The 27,713-nt window shown below is 38.0% G+C and overlaps 1 protein-coding gene and 1 long non-coding RNA gene across 2 annotated transcripts; one reads left to right on the top strand and one right to left on the bottom strand.

The window, feature by feature from the left end:
* On the bottom strand, positions 1-14,305 carry LOC113894078. The gene is made up of 2 exons (XR_003511458.1): positions 14,083-14,305; positions 1-1,135 (listed from the first exon to the last, which is right to left on the bottom strand). It is a non-coding gene; the product is annotated as an uncharacterized LOC113894078 (long non-coding RNA).
* On the top strand, positions 14,146-27,609 carry CISD2 (CDGSH iron sulfur domain 2). The gene is made up of 3 exons (XM_027543958.1): positions 14,146-14,549; positions 24,828-25,042; positions 26,517-27,609. Exons 1-3 carry the CDS (start codon positions 14,447-14,449, stop codon positions 26,604-26,606), a joined length of 408 nt encoding a protein of 135 aa, XP_027399759.1. The 5' UTR covers positions 14,146-14,446; the 3' UTR covers positions 26,607-27,609.
* Positions 27,610-27,713: the final 104 nt, after the last annotated feature.

The raw sequence follows: 27,713 nt of genomic DNA, 5'->3' as shown, positions 1-27,713 counted from the left end.
TACATTATGCATTCAATTTATATAAAGGTTAACCACTATCAAACCTAATCTTTGGTGTTAGAATTCAGGATGGTGATTACCCTTGGGAAGGATGAAGAGTAATGACTAAGAATGGACATAGTTATTGATGTGGGTGGTGACTATAGTTACCTTCATTTTGTGATGTCATGCTAAACAACTATATTTGTGGTTTTCTATACATATGTTATGCTTCCATTAAAAAGCTTATTTAAAAAAAATACAACTGTCATCTTGCATATAATGTATAATTTCTCTGGATGCTTTTGTTTTTCTGTATTTTATCAGTTTGACTATAACATGCATAGGTGTGACTTTCATTGTAACTTTTCTGCTTGCGATTTACTGAGCTTTGTGGATTTATAGTTCTATGCTTTTCACCAAATTTGGAAAACATGCCACCTGATTTTTTTTTTTTTTTTTACAAAATTAATCATACTGAAAAATAGAGGGACTACTCTCATCCCCACTCTATACACCTTCTGGGGAAGGTAGCACCATATATTGATTATGGATTCTAAGCATATACTTCATTGTTTAGGCCAGCATCCCTAATTTGCAGGTTATTGTATCATAACTGGCCAGTTCTCTGATTTGTTCTGAGTTCTCGTCTAGCCTGTCAACTCATAAGCCAGTGACAAGTATATACCCTTACCTCAGGCCATGTCTCCTAAAGTTATTCCCTATGGAAAGATTCCCTTTACTGTTATGTGTTGGGGCCACTGATGAGTGGTGGTTTTACTGACCATTCACATCCAGCTGTGGCCAGCTCACTGCAGATTCTTTCAAGAATGAATAGGACCCACACTTTTTTTCTCTTCCATTAATTGGTCAGAAGGAACTCCTCCTGAAGCCAATTTATATGGGTTGGGGGAGAAATGCTGAAGGAGCAGGGTCAGGGACTACAGGAGTCTGAGTCACCTGCTCATTTAGTTTAGCTGTAGCCAGTTCCCAGTCTAACAGGGAGTGGACTGCTTCTGTGCTCATCCAGCTGTATGGTTTGGTGAATCAGATAACATCAGTTCACGACAGGTGGTTTGATTATTCACGCAGTCACTTGATGTCCCATGGTCAGGTGTTCCATCCTACCAGGTAGCAGGAGCAAATCTGGAGCAGCCTTTCAAAGAAACAAAAGAAAATGTTGTTGGCTGAGGAAGATATGTCCTTATTTCCAAACCGAAGGGTCTGTGTTGTAATTCCCCTATGGGAACTTACCGAAGTCTTCATTTAATATTTCTTACCACGTGAACTTCCAGTACCAATGGACCTGCCTAATCACAAGGCCACCCCCCATCAAAATTTGCAATCTTACGGTTACCCAGAAAACAGGTAAGAGCAGGTCACCCAAATGTGCTTTATTTTGTTGCCTACAGAACCCCCAGAAGTCTGCTACACCTTTTTTCCTTTCTCTTTGTTGTAGTGGTAGGAAACACAACTACCCATTACTTATTTGAACAGATACTCAAACATGTCTCCGGCCACTGCAACCCTAGAAACTTGGTGCAGTCCTGGGTTTATTGCCGCATCTTCTGGCAGGCATATGTCTTATCAAATCATGCAGAATGCTTGCTACTCCATTCTCATTAGGTTCATTTAACATAATTTCATTGCTATAATAGACTAGTATGATATTCTGTGGCATAGTGATATGATCAAGGTCCCTTTACACCACAGAAACAACAGGAATGTTGACATAGCCCTGAGACAAGACAGTTAGGGTTTACCGTTGTCGCTGTCATTTAAGTGCAATATGCTTTTGATTTTCTTTACTGATTAGAAAGGAGGTGGGAGTGGGGGCAGGGCACATTTCCAGATCAATACCTATGTATCATGTCAAAGTCTATATTAATTTCTTCCAATGAAGATACCACAGCTAGAACAACTGCAGTTGCCCCCCACCTCCACCCACACCTGATTAAGCTCTGCAATAATCCATTGTCATCTTTCACTACCCATCTGGTTTTTACACTGTCATCTCCATGATCCATCTGGTGATCACACACGGAATTTAAATGGGAATATGCTATCAGTTGTCATGCCAGCACAGGGGCACTAACTTCTGTACTGCTTTTCTTTTACTGTCTTGAGAGGGAGTGGTATCGATCAGTTCTGAACTTCTATCTAGTCCTACCTACCATAACAACACTCATTCCATTGGTCAGGAAATGAAAATGAAGATTGCTTCAGTTATTAAAATGTATTCATTCTTACCACACATCTGGGGTTGGAGAAGTAACCAGTATGGGTCTCTCTGGGCTGTTAGCCAGACTCAGGCCTGGACTCCATCTGTCACTCGACTTTCTTGGGGGCCCCTATTCTAACCAATAAATAGCCACTGGAGAAGGATTAGGACAATGATTGCCTAACTTGCTCACTGGAATTACTGGGGGAGCTTAAAAAATACAAAGAAAGGCCTGTCTTACCCCCAGAAATGATGAGTTAACTGGCCTGGGGTGTATCCTTGGCTTTAGAATTCTAAGGTGTTCTTATGTCCAGACAAGTTTGGAGACCACTGGGTCTAGAGAAGATCAATGATTATACTGCTGTGGCTGCATTGCAGGATTCTTCCTTGAAGGAGCCAAATCTCTCCCCATCAAGAAGTACCAAGTCTGTGACTTGGATGAGATGCTTCAAATTTAATTCCTCAGGTTCTCACTGGTCAAAACAGCAAGATCTTTAATTCTTCTGTAGGTTATCACTTGCCAGAGCAAGCTGTGTACTCCTCTGATGGGGATGCTATGTCGGGATTTGCCTGGAGGAACTGGGAGGTGGCGAGGGTAAATTCTGAGGACAGTAGGAATCAACTTACGAGACAGAGCTGCCCCAAAGCTTCATTCTTGTCTGCCCAACTGTCCCCATTCAATGTCTCAGGGTCCCACTCCTTTCTCATCAATCCTAACCTTAGTGTAAGAAAACTGGAAGAACTGAGCATTTAATTGGTACTACAAATCTACTTTATCTGCCCACTGTCCATAGTATCGCACAGTCGGTCATAACTGAAGCAACTTAGCACACACGCATGCACACACAGCCCCAAAGTAGAAACAACTCAAATAGCTACAACAGAATGGACAGAGCAGCTTGTCCACAAGCGGAATATAACAATGAACATGAACAAACTACTTCTACAAGCAACTTAGATAAACCTTACAAATATAATGGTTGAAATACACATATAATTTCATTCATGTATGATTCAAAACAGATCTATGGTTATAAGTTAGTATGAGTGGTAACATCTGGGGAAGAGGTTGGGCAGTATAATTATTGGGATGTCACATAAAAGGTTTCTATGTAACTTGTAATATTCTATTTCTTGGGTGGTGGATAGAGGGATATTTTTACCTCTGATAGATACTGCATTTATTTCTGCAGTATGCTGTATTTCAGTTTTTTAAAAGGCTAGTGCTAATAAGACTGGGAACTACCAGTTATGCCTACTTGCCCCTCGCCATCAATTCAGACACTTCTTTCAAGGCCTGGTTCAGATTCCACAACTAACTTGAAGTCCAACCACTTCAGCTAGAAATGACTTATCTTTCTGCTTGGTTTTCATTACATCTCATGGGAGATACTGTAATATAGGAGAAATGGTACAGGCCAAGGGGCTTGGGCTTTAATCTGTAAAGCAATAATAAGGGAGTGATGTGGTCCTGTTTGTCATATCTGCACACCATGAATTTGCTTAACTAATTATACTTATTTATATTTCTTTGACTATGTGGACAAACAAAAATTTACATATACATGTAAGTATAAAAATGTCATATGTTTGATTGTTACAATATTTGTTCCCAGTGTATCATGCCTCTTTTGTTTGTGCCTCTTTGCAATGTGCCTTTGCCACTTTAACTATCAAAAGGTACTTTATTTCCCCACTTCTTGAGTCTAGGCTAGCCTTCCTTGTGACTTATTTTGACCGCCGAATGCAGTAACTGTGACTTAGTGCAACTTCTGTGGATGAGGCCTAGAGAGGCTCTACAGCTTCCTTTGTCACCTTCTAGAACACTGCCCTGGGCCTCTATGTTGTAAGTCTGGAATGAAAGACCATGTGAAGAGAGCCACGTGAATGAGCCCTGAAGAAACAACAGAAAAACCTTCTAGTCAAAACAAAGAATGGTGAGAAATAATAAATCATTATTGACTTTAGCCATTAAGTTTGTGATTGACTCATAGCACAGGAAGATAATCTAGTCTGCTGTGGCAGAGACTGATCTTGTCTCTCAATGTCCCTTCTTCTTTTCTTCCTTTAGTATTACAACTCCCAAGTTTTGACTTAGGACTTTGCCACACAGGCAAGGACTGTATTTCCTAGCCTCCCTTGGAAGTCTGGCCATGCGACTACATTTTGGCCAAAAGAGGAAATGATGGCTGCAACTTCTGTGACATGCCCTTAAAAAGAAGAGGTATACTGTTTTTCCATTTCCCATTCTCAGATATATCTTGGCAGGAGGTGAAACAACCATCTTAGGCCATGAAATAGAAGCCACATATTGAGTATAGCAGATTAACAAGCTAGAATGAGGGTGGATCTCTAACACCTAATGCTGCTGTATCAATCGTGAACTGATTATCTCTGAAATGTTACAAGAGAAAAAAAATAAACTTTCATCTTAAGTTATTATGTTGGCCTTTAAGCAACCAAACCTATATCCCAAGTAATATGTATTTTCCATTATTTCCCCCATATAGTTATATACAAATACACATGTATATATGTATATCTACAAATAAATATTTTGAGTGTAAACATACACACACACACAAATATGTAAACATTTATGTGTGCTGCTGCTGCTGACTTATAGACTGGGATCACATGATACACACTTTTCTTCATCTTGCTTTTTCTCATTTAGTAGTAGTATCTTGTGGAAATCACAATTCAACTAATACTGCTTTAATTTATTCCTTTTGTTGGATACAAAAACTGTAATTCACTCAACCATTTTCTTAATAATGAGCTTTCACTTTGCTACTTGTTTTTAGATACTATGGATGATGCTACAGTGAATATTCTTATAGTTAGATCCTTACATATTTTAAGGGCTTCCCTTGTAGCTCAGCTGGTAAAGAATCCACCTGCAATGCAGGAGACCCTGGTTTGATTCTTGGGTCGGGAAGATCTGCTGCAGAAGGGATAGGCTACCCACTTCAGTATTCTGGTGGCTCAGCTGGCAAAGAATCCACCCACAATTCGGGAGACTTGGGTTCGATCCCTGGCTTGAGAAGATCCCCTAGAGAAGGGAATGGCTACCCACTCCAGTATTCTGGCCTAGAGAATTCCATGGACTATATATCCATGCAGTCACAAAGAGTAGGACACAACTGAGCAACTTTCACTTACATATTTTATACCTATTGGACAGATTCCCAAGAAAGAAATAGCTAGGACAAAAGATATTTCCAGTTTAAAACATTTAACACAGGTTGCCAGACCGTTTTGCAAACAGGTTGAAAAAGTTCACATTTATACCAGCGTGCATGCATGCTAAGTCACTTCAGTCATGTCCTTCTCTTTGCGACCCTATGGACTGTGGCCCGCCAGGCTCCTCTGTCCATGGGGATTCTCCAGGCAAGAATACTGGAGTTGGTTGTCGTGCCCTCCTCCAGGGGATCTTCCCAATACAGGGATCAAACTCGCATCCTTATGTCCCCTGCATTGGCAGGAGGGTTCTTTACCACTAGCGCCACCTGGGAAGCCCATTTATACCAGCACCGTATAACAAAACTTTTCAGTTGGATCCAACTGGCAACAGGTGCTATTGGTCATTTAACGTTTGCCCAGTCTGAAAAGATTCTCACTTAATTTCATAATAGAAGAAATGCCCAGTAAAACTACAGCAAGATTAAACACTTTCACTTATCAGTCCCACAACCAAAAGTTCAATAACATACTGTAATGAAAATGCTGTGGGTGCAGTTACTTGTTTATATAACACAGGGAAATCTGGCAGTATCTAGCAAAATCACACATACATACAAACCCTCTGATGGAACAATCTTATTTCTGTGAAATGTTGAACATGTGAGGCAAAAGTGTACACAGTATTATCCATTACCACATTGTTTTCAAAGGCAAAAGACTGAAATCAAAGCAAACATCCATCGTAAAGGCTTGGTAAAATAAATTCTGGCATTCCTGTAGTGGAATTTATTCATAGTGGAATACTATGCAGCTGTTAAAAGGATGAGGACTCTCATTATGAGCTACTTAAATAACTGAGTTATCAAATATAGCACATTATTATAACCTTTGTTTTTTTTTTTTTAAATAAAAAGGAGAATAAACTCATATAAAAAAAGCTATGAGAACTACATGAGAAACTAATAAAGTGGTTGTGAGACAGGTAGTATTGGCACAGGAAATGGGTGTATGACAGATAAGTGGGGGGAAGCTTCAACTCAAAACATAAATACCTATCTATCTAGATACACACACATACACACACATTACCATTTGAATGAATTACTCCTCAAAAAGAAAAAGAAAAATAGTTCTAGTATTTCCCCAGATTCCTTTATGTGATTTCTGTCTAGTCGATTTACCTATCTGATCCTCTTTCTTCAACTGTAAAACAGGGATAAGATCTGCTTCACAATGATCTGGTGAGCACTACAGTAGGTCTGTGCTTAGCCAAGAGCCCGTCACACAACAGGCACTTAATAAAGACTAGTTAATGAATGGCTTGCCAATCTGTTACATAGGCCTGAATTTGGCGTCTTATTACTTTTACTTGCGTTATCGTGATTTCTTCTGATTTTGAGTGACTTTTCATATTTGGATTTATTCTTTGCTGAATTCATATTCTTTGCCCAGCCATTTTCTACAGAATTGCTTGTTCCCTTGATGTGAATTTTAAAGAGCTCTTTTAATATTAAAGATGTTAAACCTCATATTTTTTTTAGTCTATGTCTATTAATTTTAACTATGTTTATATCTTTTGCATACAAGTTGTCTTTTATACTGACAAATGTCTATCTTTCTAAAGAAGAACGTGTGTTCTGCTGCTGCTGTGTAAAATACTCTATAGCTGTCAATTAGATCCAATTGACTGATGGTACTACACAGTTCAACTAATGAATATATCCTCACTGATTTTCCGCCTGCTAGATCTATTATTTATTAAAAGAGGGGTGATGAATTCTCAAGGTATAATAGTGCATTTGTCTGTTTCCCCTTGCCGTTCTATCAGGTTTTGCCTTAGCTGCTTTAATGCTCTGTTGTCAGACATACACACATTAAAGGCCGGTATATCTTTTGGAAGCACTGACCTCTTTATGTAATGCCCTTTCCTATCGCTGATAATTTTCCTTGTTTTGAAGTCTGTTTTGTCTGAATACAGCAACTACAGTTTTCTTTTGATTAGTATTAGCATAGTAGATCTTTCTCCATTCTTTTACTTTAACCTGTCTGTGTCTTTATATTTCAAGTGGATTTCTTGGGACTTCCTTGACAGTTCAGTGGTTAAGACTTCAAGCTTCCAGTGCAGGGAGCATGCCACAACTAGAGAAATGCCTTCGTACCACAACTAGGGAAGCCCAAGCGCGTGCCACAGCTAAGACACGATGCTGCCAAATAAGTAAGATTACAGTAAGCATGGAGTTTCTAAGGCAAAAAGGTGGCTTCTAAAAAAAACTTCAAAGATCTATATAGAATCAAACTCTTTATTATATCTGCATACATAGATTTTGTATGTTTTTAAACAAAGTAATGTACTTTATTTAAGCCACTGTTATTTTGATCTCTATGTGTGTGTGTATTGTAGCTGTGTCCGACTCTTTGCGAGCCCATGGACTGTAGCCAGCCAGGCTCCTCTGTCCATGGAATTCTCCAGGCAAGAATACTGGAGTGGTTTGCCATTTCCTTCTCCAGTATTTACTTTTAAATTATAATCTTTTCCTAGTCAATGACTGAAAAAGTGGCATCTCAATACACACTCATAGATTCTATTACAGGATAAAAAGCCTTTTTTCCAAGTTCACTCTACCATGTCTCTAGGAATTTTCTATTAGGTGCTTGTGTATATTGTTTGTTTTAAGCACCACAAGTATTTCGGAAAATGATTTTTAAAGTTTTACCAGTTGTTATTAATTTTAAAATACCAGTTTTGTTTCTCTAGTTTTGCTTTTATTTCCAGTTTGCTGCATTTCCTCTTCCTCTTAACGCTGTGGGTAAGGGAGGGCAGTTAAAACGTGGTTCCTCAAAAGAAAGGGGAAGTATAAAAATGCCAAACACCAAAATCAAAATCCTCTTTTAAAAAAAGTTTTGTTTATCCCTTAAAATTTTTTTAACACATAAACTGACAGGTTTAAATTATTTTTAAAAAAAGATTTGGTTAGTTGTTCATGTAATAATCATCCATTTGAGCCCAGGAGGGTAAGTCTCCTCTCAATCTATTCAAGCATATTAAGTATCCCATTAATTTCATCTTACTGTTCCAGTCTGTCAATCTGCAATTCCTTTTACTTTTCTTTTACTTTGGGCTTATTCCCTTGATCACATGTCCTACTTCTTCTTGGTTTGTCATGTAAGTGGTACACATCCTTCATTAGTTTCTTTAGAAAGGATGTGTGAACTGCATATCTGAGACCTTTTAGGATTGAAAATAATTTATTTTAGCATGGCCTGTACAGAACTCTAAATTATAAGTAATTTTCCTTCAGAATTTTGGAGCATTGCTCCATTACCCTTTTGCTTCCAGAATTGTTACTGAGAAGTCTAACACATTCATCTCTGTACGAATCATATGAAATCTGTTTTTTCTCTCTATAAACTTGAACAATCTACTCTTTGTCTCTCTACTTGTTATCTTTACAGAGAAGAGAAAGGCGGGAGATACACAGGAAAAAAGCTCCAGAAATCAGCATGGGGTCCCCTTCAGCATTTTATACTTAGAGCAATCTTAATTACCCACCCCCGCCACAAGAGCCACATGTGATTAGCACCGGCACACTGTACTATCACACACATTGTGCAACCCTAGAGCAACCACCGTAAAAAACAAAACAAGATGCAGCTGCAAGAGAAAAAGATGTGTTGATGGTGATGTAAAAATAATAATTATGATGAAAATAAATGCTAACAGTATCGTGCACGTCTATGTGCCGGGTACTGTTTCAATTGCCTCGTACATATTAACTCACTGAATTAGTATATAGCATACAACCTTAAGAGGTAAGTATTATCTTCATTTTATAGGTTACATAATCTACCCTGGCACAGCCAGAATTCTAGTCCAAACAGTCTAGCTCCAGAATCTTGGGATCTTAACTATTATGCTATACTACTTTCCAGTAGTAGATGCTAGTCAGTTTTTGCTGTTTACTATACTATTTTAAAATATCTTTTCTTGACAAAATAAAAAGTTGGCAAACCCATGTTTATTTCCATAATTTAAAAATGTATTGGCTGGTGAAATGTGAAAACCTGGAAATCACCGATTTATAGGACCAGTAGAGAGAAAAAAAATGAACATTTGAGGCAAGATAACCGATGGAACAAGATCTTAGAGGATCAGTTCTAGAGCATAGGGAGCTGGTAGACCTGAAGGACTGGGAAGATGCTAAGTGCAGGAGGAATTATAGCTACATTCAGAGATGATGGTGAGGAAAAAATCTCCAGTAACTCAAAATCAAGGTCATCTGAGCACAAAATAAGACTGGTAGCATCAACTTAGAAGGCTTAATAAGTAATTAATAAAGAACGGTGAAGATTTGGAGCAACTTTTGTGAGGAATGGGAAAAAAAATAAATAAAGCCAGGAATGAACTGACAGCTAGAAAAACAGAAATGGTTTCAACACTAAATATATTGAAGAAGTCAAAGAATAAGGTTAGAGGGAGTAACAGAGTGGACAATGTATAAACAAATATAGCAAGTTGTGGTTAGAAGATAGGATTTCTGAATTTAAGATCTCACAGCCAGAATAATGCTCATTCATTGATGATGATACTGGTGATAATAACCATTTATTAAGCACACACTAAAAAAAATTAATTCAGTCATAACAACCATTACTATCAGCATATTACAGAAGAGAAACTGAGGCCCTAGTGAAATTTTCAGTAAAATTAAAGTTTTTCATAAAACTTAATGATTCTGAAATTCATATACAGTAGGAAAGAATCTGGCATTTCCAAGGAAATACGTGAATATTAACCATTGTTAATATCTTGCTGGGTATTAACACTTATAATAAGGCTGCAGCAGTTATGATAGTGTGGTAATATAGTAGAGGTCATACACATTGACCAATGGTAAAGAAAAAACAATCCTTGGATGTGTGGAAACCTGATTTGAAATCAATGACATTACAAACTTAAGAAAAGTCACACTATTTAATAGTTGCTGCTAGAAAAATTAGTTGTTTATATATGAAATAAATAAATTAGATCTCTACCTTATGCACAAAAATAGTAGTTTGAGTTAAAAAAGAATAAAATACGAAGAATAAAAGTTTACAATTTTTAACAAAAAGATGAATATCTTTGTGATTTGGAGATAGGAAATGACTTCTTTTCTTTAGGAGAGGATTTCTTAAATCAGACACCCAAAGCAAAAAATATACAGGAAAAGATGAACAAATCTGATTAATTCAAACTAAATTTCAGTGTAAAAAAAGACACCATAACAAACGCCAGAGAAAAGGCATGGACTGGAGGATGACATGCAACTAATACAACCTACAATGTATTATTATCCAGAAAACATATATCAATGAAAAAGATGAGCAAAGCAATAGAAAAAATGGACAAAGATGCCCAAAGATGCCCAGGAGGCATTTGGGATTAGTACTAGAGAATCTGGGCTGGAAATAGAGATTTGGGCTGTATCAACTTACTTATCATATATGAATTCACAGAACTAGATGAGTTTCCAGGACAGCATGTAAGGCAAATAGAAATTTGGGCCTAGCTAGGACATAAAGCAAGCAAAGGATTACCAATCCTCACTCTTCCCCTATCCAACCCGGGGCTGTACAGCATGAGGGATCCCAGTTCCCCAACCAGAGATGGAACCCATGCCCCCTGCAGTGGAAGCACAGAGTCTCAGCCACTGGACCATCAGGGAAGTCTGCTCACTCAAATTCTTAATACTAATAACTGCTTTAACCTTATCGACATACTATTTTCTCTGGCTTTTTCTGATCATAACTAAGTCTTTTACAGATGCTGCTGCTGCTAAGTCGCTTCAGTCATGTCCAACTCTGTGCGATCCCATAGACGGCCTCCTACCAGGCTCCTCTGTCCCTGGGATTCTCCAGGCAAGAACACTGGAGTGGGTTGCCATATCCTTCTCCAATGCATGAAAGTGAAAAGTAAAAATGAAGTCGCTCAGTCGTGTCTGACTCCTAGCGATCCCATGGACTGCAGCCTACCAGGCTCCTCCATCCATGGGATTTTCCAGGCAAAAAGATGAGATCTAAATATAAGAAATAAACACTTATAAAATAAAACCAGATTTGGGGATGTCCCTGGTGGTCCAGTGGTTAAGCCTCCAAGTTTCTTTAGGGTGTGTAGGTCTCATCTCTGGTTGGGGATCCCTCACACCATGTGACATGGCCAAATTAATTAATTTTTAGAACCCCACATTTTGTTGGGTATTACATCAGAAGATGATACTGGGGAAGATTAAGAGCAGGAGGAGAACGGGGCGACAGAGGATGAGATGGTTGGATGGCATCACCGACTCAATGGAGATGAGTTTGAGCAAACTCCAGGAGATAGTGAAGGACAGGAAAGCCTGGTGTGTTGCAATCCATGGGGTCACAGAGTTGGAGGTGACTTAGAAACTTAACAACAACACCAGAAGGTGGTCAGATAAACCTGCCACTCCTGTTTGTAACAATTACCTTCAGCTCCTCTACTTTATGTTCTGCCAAGAAGGTGGGGTGGTGGAAATTAAATGCAAATTAAAAAATAAAGCCAAACAGGACTTAAAATTTAAAGCAAAGGGAATGTAAGAAAATGTTCCCTAAAATGCACAATAAGGGTTTTTTTTTAATTGGTGGGGTTAGGAACTATCTCCTCTTATACGTTATATATATACATATATATAATTATTTAATGCATCAGAAATAGCTAATATATGTCTGCTGCTGCTGCTGCTGCTAAGTTGCTTCAGTTGTGTCCACCTCTGTGCGACCCCACAGATGGCAGCCCACCAGGCTCCTCCGTCCCTGGGATTCTCCAGGCAAAAACACTGGAGTGGGCTGCCATTTCCTTCTCCAATGCATGAAGGTGAAAAGTGAAAGTGAAGTCACTCAGTCGTGTCCGACTTTTCGAGACCCCATGGACTGCAGCCTACCAGGCTCCTCCGTCCATGGGATTTTTCAGGCAAGAGTACTGGAGTGGGGTGCCATCGCCTTCTCCGAATATATGTCTACACATCTTGAAATTTTAAGACAAAAAAAGAAAAATGCTTCATCCATATAGACTTCTATTCACTGCATTTCTTATACTTGGAAATAGTAAAACAGCTATCTACTGCTCAAAGCAGTCAGTCACAAAAGAACTACATAGAGGATAATTTAACTACACAGAGGATAATTTCTTTTATATGATGTAAGAACATGTAGAGGAAGAACAGTGGTGGTAGTGGTAAGGGGATGTGATTAGTAGGGACATAGAGAGACTCTATGGTGTGTTTGGTGTATTCTGTGTATGTGGATCTGGCTGCTGGTTACATTGAATTGGTCATTTGGCACCTGAGCATTTTATTACATACCTTTTAACTGAGGTATGTATCTCTTAATCCTTTAAAGAAAAACTTCTTAGAGGCCTTAGGGATCTCACTCAACACAGCTTGCTTTGCTCCTGTCAGGACAACAAAGCCTCTAAATAAGAAACGAATATTTAGTGGCCTCTCTAAGCTTTCTTCCCCTAATGGCCCCACTCCCTCAAACCACCCTGCCTCAACCACCTCCCAACATAACAGTCTTAAGGACAAGGCCGTTGAGATCATCATTTTCAGGATAAACAAGCTCCAGGGTCCTTCTTTCACTAAATCAAAAGTAAGCTCCCAGGAGTAAACTGAAAGTAATCTGAATGTAAACACCAACCTTTCAATCATCACGTAGTATATCATCTTCTATACTACCCTAGCTCATGAACATGAATCTGTTCTAAACATCTTGGAAGAAATTTCCATTATAATTTTACTTTGACAATTTTGACCAGGGTAAAATGACAGAAAACCGATTTATCTAGATTCCAATTAATTATCTTACTGATGATTATTTTTTAGTGAAGGACGATAACAAATATTAAATTTAAACAGTCCAGAGAATGAAAAGTTGCTTAAAAAAAATTCCTTTTCACTTTAAGATGAAATACCAAGAGAAAAAATTTTTTAAACTTACATGTTAACAATTGGTTGTTACATTTTAAATCATACAAGGTGAAATACTGGCCCTTCTGCAGTTCATTGTTCTATGTTATTGGTCAAGCAGGGTTCAGAAAGGAAATGAGGCTGGGTTATTAAGATACAAATACACAGCATGCAATCAGCAAGTGCATTACTTCGGATACTTTAAAAACATGAAACAGTCATGTCAAGGAAGGTGCTTCAAGGGACTGAAGCTATCTCCTTTCTCTGTTTTTTCGGTGTTAATAAACCTAAATAAAAATTAAAGCTCTCCAAGGATACTTTAGTTTGTAGCAGAAGCCCTACAACATGAAATAAAGGAAACCCTAAATCTTCATATTCTTTTACCACGTTCCCAGTTTTAGTTAACCGAAAAAAAAAATTGATCTACAGTAGGAAAGAAGAATTATCTACTGAAAACAGATATCTAAGTAAGGACTCTAACGGGTCTGGTCTGAGTCAAGGCCTCGGAGCAAGATGGCACTAAATAGCCAAAGAGCAAGGCTGTGAGCAGTGCCTAGTTTAGGTATCTTCTTTCTTTAAAAAAAAAAAAAAAAAGATTTGTAGAGGGGAGACAGCGAAATTAGGCACTGCGGGGGTTCGAGGGAAAGGCTGCTCTAAGGAGAATTTTCAATTCTGGGGTCGTGGCTGGGACAAGAGGGCCCGAGGTAAAAAGCGACGCCAGGAGAAACTCACTTTTGAAAGGCACCTTCCGGTTACACAGTGCTCTCACGTGCTTTACTTCCTTGGACACAGTATCCTTTCTTGGGCCTCCGGACGTGAAAGGCCCACCGTGAAGGCCCTCTTCCCCTCAAGACTCAGAAGCGGGCCTCGCTGCCCGACCGCCGCCCGCGCCCCTTCGGCCTCCGCGGGGCGCGCACGTCACCCGCCCGCTGCCAATCGGCGCCCGGCAGCTCACCTCTCAGTGCAGGCGCCCAGCCCCGCCCCGCCCTGGCCCCGGCAGAGAGCGCCGGTAGGCCGCTTCCGCTCTGGGCGCAGGCGCAGCAGCTCCGTCGGAGAGCCGCGGGAGTCGGGCGAGGAGCGGACGCCGCTGGCCAGGATGGTGCTGGAGAGCGTGGCCCGCATCGTAAAGGTGCAGCTCCCCGCGTATCTGAAGCGGCTTCCAGTGCCCGAGAGTATTACAGGGTTCGCCCGACTCACAGGTAATCCTGGCCTTCAGCCAGTCCCCATCCTTGCAGGCTTCTCCACGCGGAGGGTGGGGGCGGGCATCTGAAAGTCCTTCGGCCGAGGGGCGGGGCGGAGCCTGGCGGGTGGCGCGTGACCTGGGATCCCACTCCAGTATTCTCGCCTGGATAATCCCGTGGACAGAGGAGACTGGTGAGCTACAATCCGTGGTTTCGCAAGGAGTCGGACAGGACTGAGCACAGCACCCCCACTGCCACTCTCACTGCAGTCGCGGAGTAGGTGGGCACGCGCCGGCACTGCATCCTCAGAGTGTGTGTGAGGCCACATCCTGGGACTTGGCGGCCCCCTGAGCTTATCTTCATGTCTGTCTGCAGTGTCCTTCCGTGTTGAGAGACCAGGTTTTTGCAGAGAAGGTGCTGAGTTGGGAACAGGCCCATTTTTTTCATCTCCGTCGCTCCCTGCAAGGTTGCTGGTTTATTTTAAAGTAGGAAAAGTCGTTATCCAAGGCTCAAAGGCTCTGTGTATCAGGCCGTCCCAGCTCTTGGCTGAGTTTGACCCACATAGTGTGGGTGTGTCTGTGTGAGAGAGAAAAACACATACACATGTATTTGGTGGTTTTATTTACTAACAAAATTAGACAATTCCAGTTCCATGGGGGAGTGTCAACCTGTCATGGGGTCATTTGAGGTCATCACCGTAACTATGGGCCTGGAAGCAATTTAGTTTACTTGAGTTGGAGGAAAGATACTTTTGCTGGCATGACAGACCAAAAATTAGAAAGTGAAATTTACTGATGACATGTAACATTTGCACTTAAGTTCCCTCCTTTACAAAATACAACCCACAGCGCGGGATTTCATATCTAAAAGATGAACATTTCCCGAATGCTGCCAAAACTTGGAAGATATTGTTGGGTTCTGAGTTTTACAATGCAAGTGACATATGGGTAAACCAGACTCAGGGACTGATTAGGATGATGGTGGGGGAGGAGGGAGGGGAAGCCGGTTATTGATAAAGCAAACATTGAACTCATATGTTCTGACTGATTACCAGGGAATGTAAGCATGAATTAAGATAATTTTGAGGTAAATAGGGCTGCTTCTGGAGCAGTTTAGACATCTATGGTAGCTGACTTAAAACGCAGTATTTGGAAGGCTGACAGGTAGAAGAAAACTAAGATGTATTTTGTGTAGACCAGAAGACAACTAGGGCCAAGTTAGTGATTGTTATTTGAACATGGGTTTTAGTTGCATGTTAAAGGAATTCTTTTTTTTTTTTTTTTAATTAGAGAATACTTTACCTTAATAGGGTGCTGTGAGAGCTATCCCCTCTCAGAGATTTAAAAAAAACAAAAGGCGGTGTCTGGTGGTGGATAGGTAAGATGTGGTAAACTAGGTCTAAATCTAGTCTAAATCTAGAGATTCTTTAAATAATAATCACAGACATTTGGTTTGTTGACAAATGGATTGTGAAAATTTAACATTTTTAGGTGTTAAAAGGTTTGACAGAAAGCATGTAATTGAATAGAAAGAGTGGTAACTGAGTGAAAGTGAAAGTGAAGTCGCTCTGTTGTGTCCGACTCTTTGCAACCCCATGGACTGCAGCCTACCAGGCTCCTCCGTCCATGGGATTTTCCAGGCAAGAGTACTGGAGTGGGGTGCCATTTCCTTCTCCAAGGGATCTTCCCGACCCAGGGATTGAACCCAGGTCTCCCGCATTGAGGGCAGACGCTTTACTGTCTGAACCACCAGGTAACTAAGTAATAAACACTAAAAAAAATCTATACATAAGGAGAAACATAAAAGTAACATAAGATGAAAATGCTTGCAGATCAAGAGTTTGTAAACATCTTAGTCCTCTTTTGATTTTACTATTTTATTCTGATGGATTACAGCAATTATGTAAAATTTTGACTTTTTCTCCCCTTTTTTTAACATCACAGTAGGCCTAACCATCGGAGAAGGCAATGGCACCCCACTCCAGTACTCTTGCCTGGAAAATCCCATGGACCGAGGAGCCTGGTAGGCTGCAGTCCATGGGGTCGCTAAGAGTCCGACACGACTGAGCGACTTCACTTTCACTTTTCACTTTCATGCATTGGAGAAGGAAATGGCAACCCACTCCAGTGTTCTTGCCTGGAGAATCCCAGGGACAGGGGAGCCTGGTGGGTTGCCGTCTCTGGGGTCGCGCAGAGTTGGACACGACTGAACCGACTTAGCAGCAGCAGCAGGCCTAACCATTTCCCTGCAGCTGGAAGTTTTGAATGTTTTTAATATATATATTTTATTCTTAATGTTCAGTGGGTAAGTAGCCCTATACCAATTATTTTTTCCCTCTTTAAATTACACCTTTAAATGTATTCATTAAATGGTAATAATACATCAAAAAGATACAATCATTTTGTGACATTTGTTCCCAGTTGCCAACTTACTTTCTTAATAATTTGTGTAAATTAACTGATGAGTTTTTAGCAGTCAAGAAAGAAAAAAAATCCCCTTACTCCCATGCCAACCTGTGCATGCTAAGTCAACTCTTTGCCACCCTATGGACTGTAGCCTGCCAGGCTTCTCTGTCCGTGGGATTCTCCAGGCAAGAGTGGGTTGCCATTTCCTTCTCCAGGGGATCTTTCCAACCCAGGGATCAAACCCAGGTCTCCTGCAGCTCCTGCACTGCAGGTGGATTCTTTACCCTGAGCCACCAGGGTGAACCCAGTTTAACCTTAATTATGTGTGTTGATTCTGAATGTGGCTGGTTTTATATTAAAGTTTTCCATAAATAGAGTGTAGATGAAGGAGACTGGAAGGTATGATATTTGACTTAATGACTAGAAGACTTTCAAACTTTTTTTTTCCCTCTCAAGAAATTCTGTCAACGAATATTTAATTCCTATTAAGGCATTAAGGAAACTCAACCTAAACCTTTTCCCTCTTGAATAAATAATATATAGTAGTTTCTTCTTTGACGCTCTTAAATACTTAATGTGAAGAATGATTCTCAGAAATAATGACAATTCTGATAAATATCTTTATAGTGCGTATTTAACCTGTCGCATTACAGTGTGTCTACATTTTAGTTCTCATTGTAATGTCCATTTGTTTAGGAAATGATGTTTGTAATAATTACAAAAAATGAGACAGTCTGCTTTGCACTGGACAATGATAATATGACAGTTGCAGAATCTATTGTGGAGCACTATGGAAGAAAAACTTCAAAGACCAATTTCCTCTCTGAGCTGCGTCTCTTGATTAGATTGTATTAGCTAATGACATTTGGATGTCTTGAATGAACTACTTTTAGAATCCATCTTAGACCTTTTTTTGGTTGAAATAAAAACCTGGAAGATAACTTTTCAAAATAAATTGTTTAAAATGTCTACCAGATCAAAAATATTTTCATTTCTTCTCTATGATAATTAGAGCAAAAAAAAAGTTACAGTTCACATTATTGTTGCCTGTTTTTCCTTCCCTATTTGGATCCAGTGGTGTTTTAAAGCAATTGACTCTCTCATGATGACTCTGCATTCTTAGTAAACACTTGGAGATCCTTCATTACTGTACAGTATTTATAGACAGCCCTTACCTGTCAAGACAACTTTGTCAAAAACCTGTCTTTGTTTGGGTTACATTGTTAACAGTGAGGCTTTTAAGGTAAATTAGTATAATTCCCCCTTTGAAAGTATATTGTATTCAAATATATTAACCTTTAAAAAAGCTTTCCCTGTCATACAACCTTTTAAAATAGAATAACAAAAAGCTTCCCATTCAAAAGTCAAAAAAGTTTACTTCTAGATTGAAAAGCTAGTTGTGAAACTGAATATAGTAGTTCTTCCCCACTTAAAAAGCTAGTTTCTTTGAAATGTAATGGTTTTACTCTTACAGCTATGAATCCTTGGACTGTAATATTTTTCCCAGAGTAACACAAATATGTCAGAGCTGACACTTTCAAGAGGATTAACTCTAGAAAGTACCAGTTTTGAGCAAAGAATTAAAGAAGTGGAACAGAATTGAAAACATATATCCACAGAAAGACTTATACAAGCATGTTCATAGCAGCCTTATTCATAATAATCCCAAGTTGGAAGCAGCCCAGGTACCCACCATCAGGAGAGTGGATACACAAATTATGGTGTATTCATGGAATGGAGTACTGATTAGTAATAAAAAAGAATGATTTACTGATCTACTGCATGAATCTCAAAAATTTTATAGAAAGCCTTTGTCTGTAGGAATCAGTGTCGAGGAAATAGACTGAAGGTGGCTGTGTGCTGTGCTTAGTTGCTCAGTTGTGTCTGACCCTTTGTGACCCCATGGACTGTAGCCTGCCAGGCTCCTCTGTCCATGGGGATTCTCCAGGCAAGAATACTGGAGTGGGTTGCCATTTCCTCTTCCAGGGGATCTTCCCAACCCAGGGATCAAACCCAGGTCTCCCGCATGGTGGGTGAATTCTTTACTGTCTGAGCCACAAGGGAAGCCCAAGAAAACTTGAGTAGAGTGGGTAGCCTACTCACTCCTTCTCCAGGGGAACTTCCCAACCCAGAAATTGAACTGGGGTTTCCAGCTGAGCTACCCCAGAAGCCTAGACCCACTCCAGTATTCTTGCTTGGAGAATCCCATGAACAGAGGAGCCTGGCAAGCTACAGTCCATAAGGTCCCAAAGAGTTGGACATGACTGAAGCAACTAGTTGGGATCAAATGCTTATGTCTCCTGCATTGGCAGGAGGGTTCTTTACCACTAGCGCCACTTTGGAAGCCCCTCAGTGGAGGCTAAACAGTGTCTTTAGTTGTCACAGCTCAGAGCTGAACACCTGAGATCTGTTTGTTTTATTGTATGTAAATTTACCTTTTTTTTTTTTTTTTAAGAAATGGAACAAAAGATGAATTTTCTTAACAGGAAAGTGTAATAAATGATTAAGTTCAAGCTAAAGAGTTGCATTTATTAACATGTAAATAATAAAGTTTATTTTTAAAAGATTAAAGAATTTTATTTCAGAAAACTTATTTTTGAGACTTTGGGAAAATATTTACATACTGTAAGTTGTAAAAGTTTTTTCCCCTTTTTAAAGAAAAAAAAAGTTTTTTCCCCTCTTCCGAGGTAGACCAACTAAATTTAAAAGTCAGTGTAATTAAAAAGCTTTTATGAAGAACAATTTTGATGTCATTTAAAACATTTTCTTCCATGTAACCACTCTGCAATTTAGAATTCCTCGTGTCATCAAGTATTTGTTGAGCACTTACTGTGGGACAGGCAATGTTCTAGATACTGGGACACTGTTCTGTTTATAGCAGTGAGTGGAAAAATTGATTATTAATTTCATTTTATTGGCCCTTTGGTCCTAAGTAGTCTTTACGTGGTAATAGTAAAGCCATCCATTAAAAATATTTTATTTTCATCTTTCTATAGTTCAGAAGTGAAGTCATTTCTATGTTTTACCCATGTTGATACATTAGAAAACATTAGAAAATATTTATGAAATTATCAGCAATCAAGTTACCAGTGTTATTTTTATGGGATCATTATATGCAACCTTTTGAAAAGTAAGAAAAAACAGAGCAAAATAGAAATGAACAGTGTTACCAATTCTTGACTGGTGGGATTACAAGTTATTTTATTTTTTATACTTTTTAAAAATTTTCAGATTTTATAAATTAAATGCTATTTCTGGTAATCCTTAAACATTTTTAGAATGTACTGTACAAAATACACATTAAACCTAACAATTAGTGGGTAGTAGATTTCCCTTTACAGACCTAATATATCTGCCGTAGCTCAATATATATTAAACAGGTTCATAAGAAATAGCCAATCTTAAATTTTTTAAAAAAATTTCTTGTTTATTCTGTATTTCATATTTACCAAAAATCAGCTCTAACATATAATTTAAATGATTTAATTGAGCTTTATAGGCTGTATTATTTTCCTGTATAATTTTTCCTGTACTTAAATTGAAGTTTGTCATCTTTAAAAGTAAATTTTCCCACATAAGACTGTTGTATAAATTATTTTGTTGTAGGAAATAATAGTACCTTTCATCACTGTATTCCTATGATGTTTTACCGAGGAATTAAGTGTTGAAAGAAGAAAATTTTCTGAAGTAAATTTTAAAACAGCATTCTATTTATTCCCTGAGATTTGTAGGTTAAGATAGGGAATGTTAAACTTAAGAATCTAAGTTGAGGTTATCATCTTTACATGTTCATTCTCTTAACTTTTTGACTTTGATTTACTCAACCTCTTGAGACTTTTAAATTTCGTAGTATACATAATAATACTTAATGTTATACTACATTCAAAAACATTTATTGAATAAGTACTGGTTCAAAATATTGTACTGGATGTTGGGGCCAATAACAGTCTAAGACATTTATTGCCTGATCTGTAAGATAAGTGTAAATAAATAATTACAGTACAATGTGAGTGAGAAAGGGACTGACATTTACACTCTAGATGTCATTTATTCGTTCATTAAGTCACTTAAATTCATTCATTCGTTAAGTCACTCATAAAACATTTATGAGGTTCTACTTTGTGCCAGGAAGTGGAGCTCCTTTTCCTGTAGGATTATGGAGGAATCAACTTTGTAAACTTTGTATGATAAAAGAAAATGAAGAAAAGGGGCTTGAAAGCAGAGGAAGGAGCGATTGATTTGCTTTGTGAAATTGAGAAAGATTTCCCTGGTGGCTCAGATGGTAAAGCGTCTGTCTACAATGCAGGAGACCTGGGTTCCATCCCTGGGTTGGGAAGATCCCCTGGAAAAGCAAATAGCAATCCACTCCAGTACTATTGCCTGGAAAATCCCATGGATGGAGGAGCCTCATAGGCTACAGTCCATGGGGTCCCGAAGAGTCAGACAGGACTGAGCAACTTCACTTTAATTTTCTGGAGGAAGCAGTATTTGACCCTAGTTTTAAAGGGTCCACATAAATGAGTCAGGTAGACCACAAGTAGAAAGGCACGGCAGACAGAAGGAATCCCTCATGCAAAGGACACAGGAAACCTGCCACTAGGTAATCAGTAGCTTTGGCTGGCTCTAAGTACAAGAGGGATGGGATATTTGTGGGTGTTGACACTGTCAAAGTAGCCTTCCCATGTCATAGACATGGTACTTTGTGGAAACTTGGTCTACAGCAGCACCATCCAAAAGCCTTTTGGTGATGATGGAAATGTTTTCCGTGCTATCAAACATAGTAGCCACTAGCCACACATATGGAGAAGGCAATGGCACCCCACTCCAGTTCTCTTGCCTGGAAAATCCCAGGGATGGGGGAGCCTGGAAGGCTGCCGTCTATGGGGTTGCACAGAGTCGGACACGACTGAAGTGACTTAGCATAGCATAGCATAGCCACACATAATAGCTCTGGCGCTATTAAAATGTGACTAGTGTGTCTCAGAAACTAAATTATGAATTCTACTTAATTTTATTTAAATAGCCACATGTATTAATCATGTTTTTTATGTTCTATTTTTTATGATAATTGGACATCTTGGGGACCTTGCTGGCCAGGGAGGTTTGCCCACTCCCCGGACTAGCTGATGCCAAAAAATAGTAAACTACTTGCTTGTGAGCATATTTTTGATATGCAAACCAACCAATCCAAAGCCTACACTCCAAACACCTTTATCTAACTCTCACTTACCAAGCAGTATTCACCCTGCCCTAAATCACCCAAGGCCAGATATGAGACAGTTAGGGACTACCTCTCTAGCCCAAAGCCCACTGAAATTATTCAGGCCAATACTAAACTGTTCACTGTGCTTTACCTTGCCTTTTCTGTAAACCACAATAAAGGCTTGTGCCCTTTTCTCTCACCTTGCTCCTGACCAAGCCTCATACTTACCTATATGGTCATGGGTGGCCTGTTGTGCTCCCTCCTCTTGTGAATTGTAAGTAAACTTTTCTTTCAAGGCAGTTGTCTCCATATCTGTTGTCTTACCATATCTGATTATAACAAAATCCTGGGTGCAAACAAAACAGTGTGGCTAGTGGTTACGGTCTTGGATAGCAAAGATCTATAAATAGACCCTTCACCCCAGGAAGCAGTTCTTTGTCATTTTCAGAATGTTAATTCACTCAGAGTGTTTCTGTGGAGTGTCTGCACTTTTGTTAAGAGACGAGAACAGATCAGCCTGACTGGCAAGATCTTACCCTTACAGAATTTCATTCTGGTGACTGAAAGATTATATCCCCAAAGATTTCTGCCATGTAGTATTGTCAGGTTGAGTCGGCAAAATGTTTTTTCATAATCTTAATAAAAACTACCATTCACTTTTACCTTCTCTGTGCCAGGCACTCTTATAGGTGCTGCACATATGTAAATAGGTTGTTTCATCTAGAGCTCATAACAAACCTTTGGCATGGTGTTATATCAAAAATAGCTTTGTTTTGGAAGAGTTAGTATTAAGCCAGCCTTTTAATAGTTGAATAGTAAGAACAGTTATCTCTGGAGAGTAGTTTTACTGAGAGAAGAACAGATAAAATTTTGGCTCTGTTGAATTTCATTCATAGTGACTGAGAATAGGCTTTGTACTTACTCTCCTGGGTTAAGCTCCAGTTTACCCACATGAAAAATGGGAATAATAATGGTGCCTACTAAATTCAGTTAACACAATGTTAACTGAGGTATTATAGTTGCACTCTTAGCATGATCTGTTCATTTATTATTAACAGTTATTAGCATGCCTTAGCATATGACCTTCAATTTTTCTTTTTCTCCATTAAGCTACAGTGCTTATTAGCAAGGTGTCAGGTTAGCACTCAGTGAATGATGACAAGTGATAACTCTTAAGGTCAGAAGGGATTCCCTATGGAACCCAGCAGAGGCAGTGTACTAGCCAACATTTGATAAATGCATGCTGAAATATAAATATTTTGCCTCCTTGGTGTGTTTCTCTCTGCAGACATAGAGGACATTTCATTTATGTCACTTATATTTCCTATCCCCCAAAACAGTGCTGAGTACAAGAGGCTTTAATGAATACTTATGAAGTAAGATGTATCTAATAATGAGATTATTTAGTATGTGAAAATTTCACCTAGCTCTTTAAAATAGCTTTTACACAACACAACATTTAGGTTTTTCTATAGGAATCACACTATGCCTTACAAAAAAATGTAAATTAAAGCACTGAAGACATATTCTGTCTGAAATTATAAATCAGTGGTAAATAGTTTACAGGAAATTCTGTTGTGTGATTTTAGACATGGTGGAAATGTTTTCTAAACATATAAAATTGAGTTTTATTTATAATTATGGTGATTGTAATTCCTGAAATAAAACTAAACACAAATATACTTAGGATAATGAGATAGGGTATTGGATAGAGGGTTTATTTCTGAAAACTTTGTTTTCCAGTTTCAAAAGTCTCAAGGCAGTCCACAAATAAAATGAAGTGGTCCTAGGTACTGGTTCCTTGATATTTATTCACAGTTTTACAAATAAGGTAAGAAATTAGAGTGAGAAGTAAAGAATTAGCTGAAGGGTGAGACATGCTATTTAAGTTCTTAAAAAAATTTTTTTTAGTTCTAATGAGGTGGATGAAACTGGAGCCTATTATACAGAGTGAAGTAAGCCAGAAAGAAAAACACCAATACAGTATACTAACGCATATATATGGAATTTAGAAAGATGGTAACAATAACCCTGTATACGAGACAGCAGAAGAGACACTGATGTATAGAACAGTCTTTTGGACTCTGTGGGAGAGGGAGAGGGTGGGATGATTTGGGAGAATGGCATTGAAATATGTATAATATCATATATGAAACGAGTTGCCAGTCCAGGTTCAATGCACGATACTGGATGCTTGGGGCTGGTGCGCTGGGACGACCCAGAAGGATGGTATGGGGAGGGAGGAGGGAGGAGGGTTCAGGATGGGGAACACATATATACCTGTGACAGATTCATTTTGATATATGGCAAAACCAATACAATATTGTAAAGTTAAATAAAAATTTTTTAAAAATTCACAAAAAAAATAAAAATAAAAAAAATTTTTTTAAAAACTGGAAAAAAAATTTATTTACAATAGGTCCTTTTTTGGGGGGGAATCAATGAAAGTTTATTAATTTATCATTAGCAATTGGAATAAGCAGTTATTTGGTACTTAGATGCAACAGGTATTGACCTAGGTAATTTACATGTATTATTTAATTTTAAAATATTTATGTTTCATTTTTAACTAGACTACAGTAGCTCTTTGTTGGTCACAGCATAGCAGTCTGTACATGTCAGCCCCAAACTCCCAGTCCATCCCTATTTGAGTCCTTTTTCAGACTCTTAACAAATCTGTAATTTTAGTTTCAGAATGGCTTCGGTTGTTGCCTTTCCTTGGCGTACTCGCACTACTTGGCTACCTTGCAGTTCGTCCATTCCTCCCGAAGAAAAAGCAACAGAAGGATAGCTTGATTAATCTTAAAATACAAAAGGAAAATCCCAAAGTGGTGAATGAAATAAACATCGAAGATTTGTGCCTTACTAAAGCAGCTTATTGTAGGTGTTGGCGTTCTAAGACGGTAAGATGTCCATTTACACGTACACTAAAATTTTGTGCAGTTAACATGGTTTTGCTTCTTAAATCCCCGGTTTTGAGGTTCTGTGAGATGAGAGAATTTTCCATAGTATTCAGCACTGAAAATCTGTTATAAATTAAAGTTTGCCTCTTCTGATCAATATACTTCCTACATTAGGAAAGTTAGAGCAGCACGGAAACTTAATTGAGCAAGTTACTTAATCCTTAATCTCTGTCAGTTTTTTTTAATCTGATAATATCACAGAAATGTTTGAGGATTTAGTGAGATGATGTATGTATAGTACAGTGCCTTCTATGTAGTATGAGCTAGTGAATGGCAGCTGTAATTATGGATGATTTTGAATATGGAAATTAAAAAGGAATTTGGTAGATGCACCTAGATTATCATATGATGTGAATTAAGTCAGACAGAAAAATACCATATAATATCGTATATGGAATCTAAAATAAGACACAGATGAACCTACTTATGAAACAGAGAATCAAGGCAGAGAACAGACTGGTGATTGCCAAGGGGGTGGGGGGTGGGGAAGGGTGGAGTGCGAGGTGAGGGTTAGCAGATAAAGATTTTATATATAGAATGGGTAAACAACAAGGTCCTACTGTACAGCATAGAAAACTATTCAGTATCCTATGATAAACCGTAATGGAAAATAATATTTTTTAAAAAAAGAGTGTATATATGTGTATAACTGAATCACTTTGCTATACAGCAGTATTTTCGACAATTTGTAAATCAATTATATTTCAATTAAGAACAAATAAATAGACAAGGAGGAGGAGTTTGGAATGATACATTGTAAGTAGTTGATGAGATCTGTTTTCTTCTGCTACTTTGGTCATAGGCTATTTGAGACTTTAAGAACAATAATGTTCATCATAGCATCATTTATAATAACAAAATCTTAGAAACAATCTAGATATCTGATAATAGAGGAATGATTACAGTATGGTATAATACAAGAGTGCACATAGTAAATAGAGGAAAAAAGATACCAAATTGTTAATTATTACTTATGAGTAAGTTTTTAAAAATATATTTTATAATGTTTTTTAAAGTATTATAGTGTGCATAAGTTTTATAGTGAGAAAACATGAAAGAACTTAATTTGAATTTAAATTACATCCTTTAAAAATTTAAAATAATTGAAAAGGTGAGCTCAGAGTTAGAGCTGTATAAAAAATAGGAGCTTATTTTGATCTCCCTTTAAGACTATCATATTGACTTGTATGGAATCTTCCAAAGCTTTTAAAATCTGCCAAATAATGAAATACTTAAATGTTAGGTTTGCCATAGTATTGGAAGGTAGTTAGCTATAGAATATATCTGTTGCTCAGAAAAGCTATCTGTTTTTTTTTCTCCCAAAGTAATGGACTTTCTTTATAAGAGCATGTCAAAAATATTTCTACTTACTGACTCATTTGAAAAATAACATCTGCAATTTTTTCCTTTCTAGTTTCCTGCCTGTGATGGTTCACATAATAAACACAATGAATTGACAGGAGATAATGTGGGTCCACTAATACTGAAGAAGAAAGAAGTGTAATAGTAATGAATTAGGATGGAATTCAATTCTGTGCTGTAAAAAGTTAGAACAATATTTTTGCATTCTTTGTTTATAGAAGATCTTTCAAATGGTGGTCTTAATTATTGCTACTGGTTGAATAATTATTTCTGCCAATTTATTTTCTTTTTACACTACTGTTTATATTTGATACTTTGTATATTCAAGCAGTCTTTATATAGAAATTAAATGACAGTTCTTTCATTCTGACTTCAAAGAATTAATGTATCTTCCTACAAAAAAAATCAACATATTTAATTTTAATTGAGAAGGTTTTGGCAATGAGTGCATAGCTGTTTGAACATCAATATTTTCAACGGAATCTATACTTTATAAATGTCTGCCTCCACTATTAAATATGTATATAGTTAGTACCCTTCTGTTTTGATCATTTGCAGTGATTTTTTTCCCCTTCCATATTTCATTCTTTTTAGGTCAGTAAGAAAAATATTGCTGTCAGAATTGCTTGAGTTTTCAAAGAGAAAAACTCTTTGCTTTTAAAATATTGTTCTCTATAAATGTGAATACCCGAATTTCAGAAAAAACAGGAACTGGGTATAAAGTTTCAACCAGGAACAATTATTTACATTATAAAAGACTTGTTTATAAAAGGTTTGTTTGTGTCTGTTTACATGTCTTGTGTGTGTGTATGTCAGAGCCGTCTGACTCCGTGACAAAGTCGGGTAGGATGGCAAGACTACTTAGAGCTAAACTCATGAGCTGCTGCAATTTGAAGGTCAGTTAAAAATAAAGTAAATCTGGTACGGCTGGATCCCTTTGCTGTTCACCTGAAATTATTACAACATTGTTAATTGGCTGAACCCAATATGAAATAGTTTTAAAAAATCTGAATTTATAGTAATATGATAATAGTTCATTGTTCAAAATTGTATCTGTATAAACATTTTCCTCTTCATTACAGTGTAAACCAGTAAAACAAAATACAAAATGTGTGCAAAATAAACTTATTGGAGAATCTTTAAAACTTTCGTAGTTTTTTTAGCCTGAGGCAATTTAATTTCATATTACAATTCTTATATTAATAGCTATCCGTCAGTCCACTGTGCTTTCTTTATATATGAAGACGGT

Source organism: Bos indicus x Bos taurus, chromosome 6, assembly GCF_003369695.1.
Source record: "Bos indicus x Bos taurus breed Angus x Brahman F1 hybrid chromosome 6, Bos_hybrid_MaternalHap_v2.0, whole genome shotgun sequence".
NCBI classification, from domain to species: Eukaryota; Metazoa; Chordata; class Mammalia; order Artiodactyla; family Bovidae; genus Bos; species Bos indicus x Bos taurus.
This window is presented reverse-complemented; position numbering and strand designations above follow the sequence as displayed.

Coding starts and splice junctions, on each gene's coding strand:
- CISD2 (XM_027543958.1), top strand. CDS start 14,447: ATGGTGCTGGAGAGCGTGGCCCGCATCGTAAAGGTGCAGCTCCCCGCG. Junction 14,550..24,827: donor AGGGTTCGCCCGACTCACAG/GTAATCCTGGCC, acceptor CTGTAATTTTAG/TTTCAGAATGGCTTCGGTTG. Junction 25,043..26,516: donor GGTGTTGGCGTTCTAAGACG/GTAAGATGTCCA, acceptor TTTCCTTTCTAG/TTTCCTGCCTGTGATGGTTC.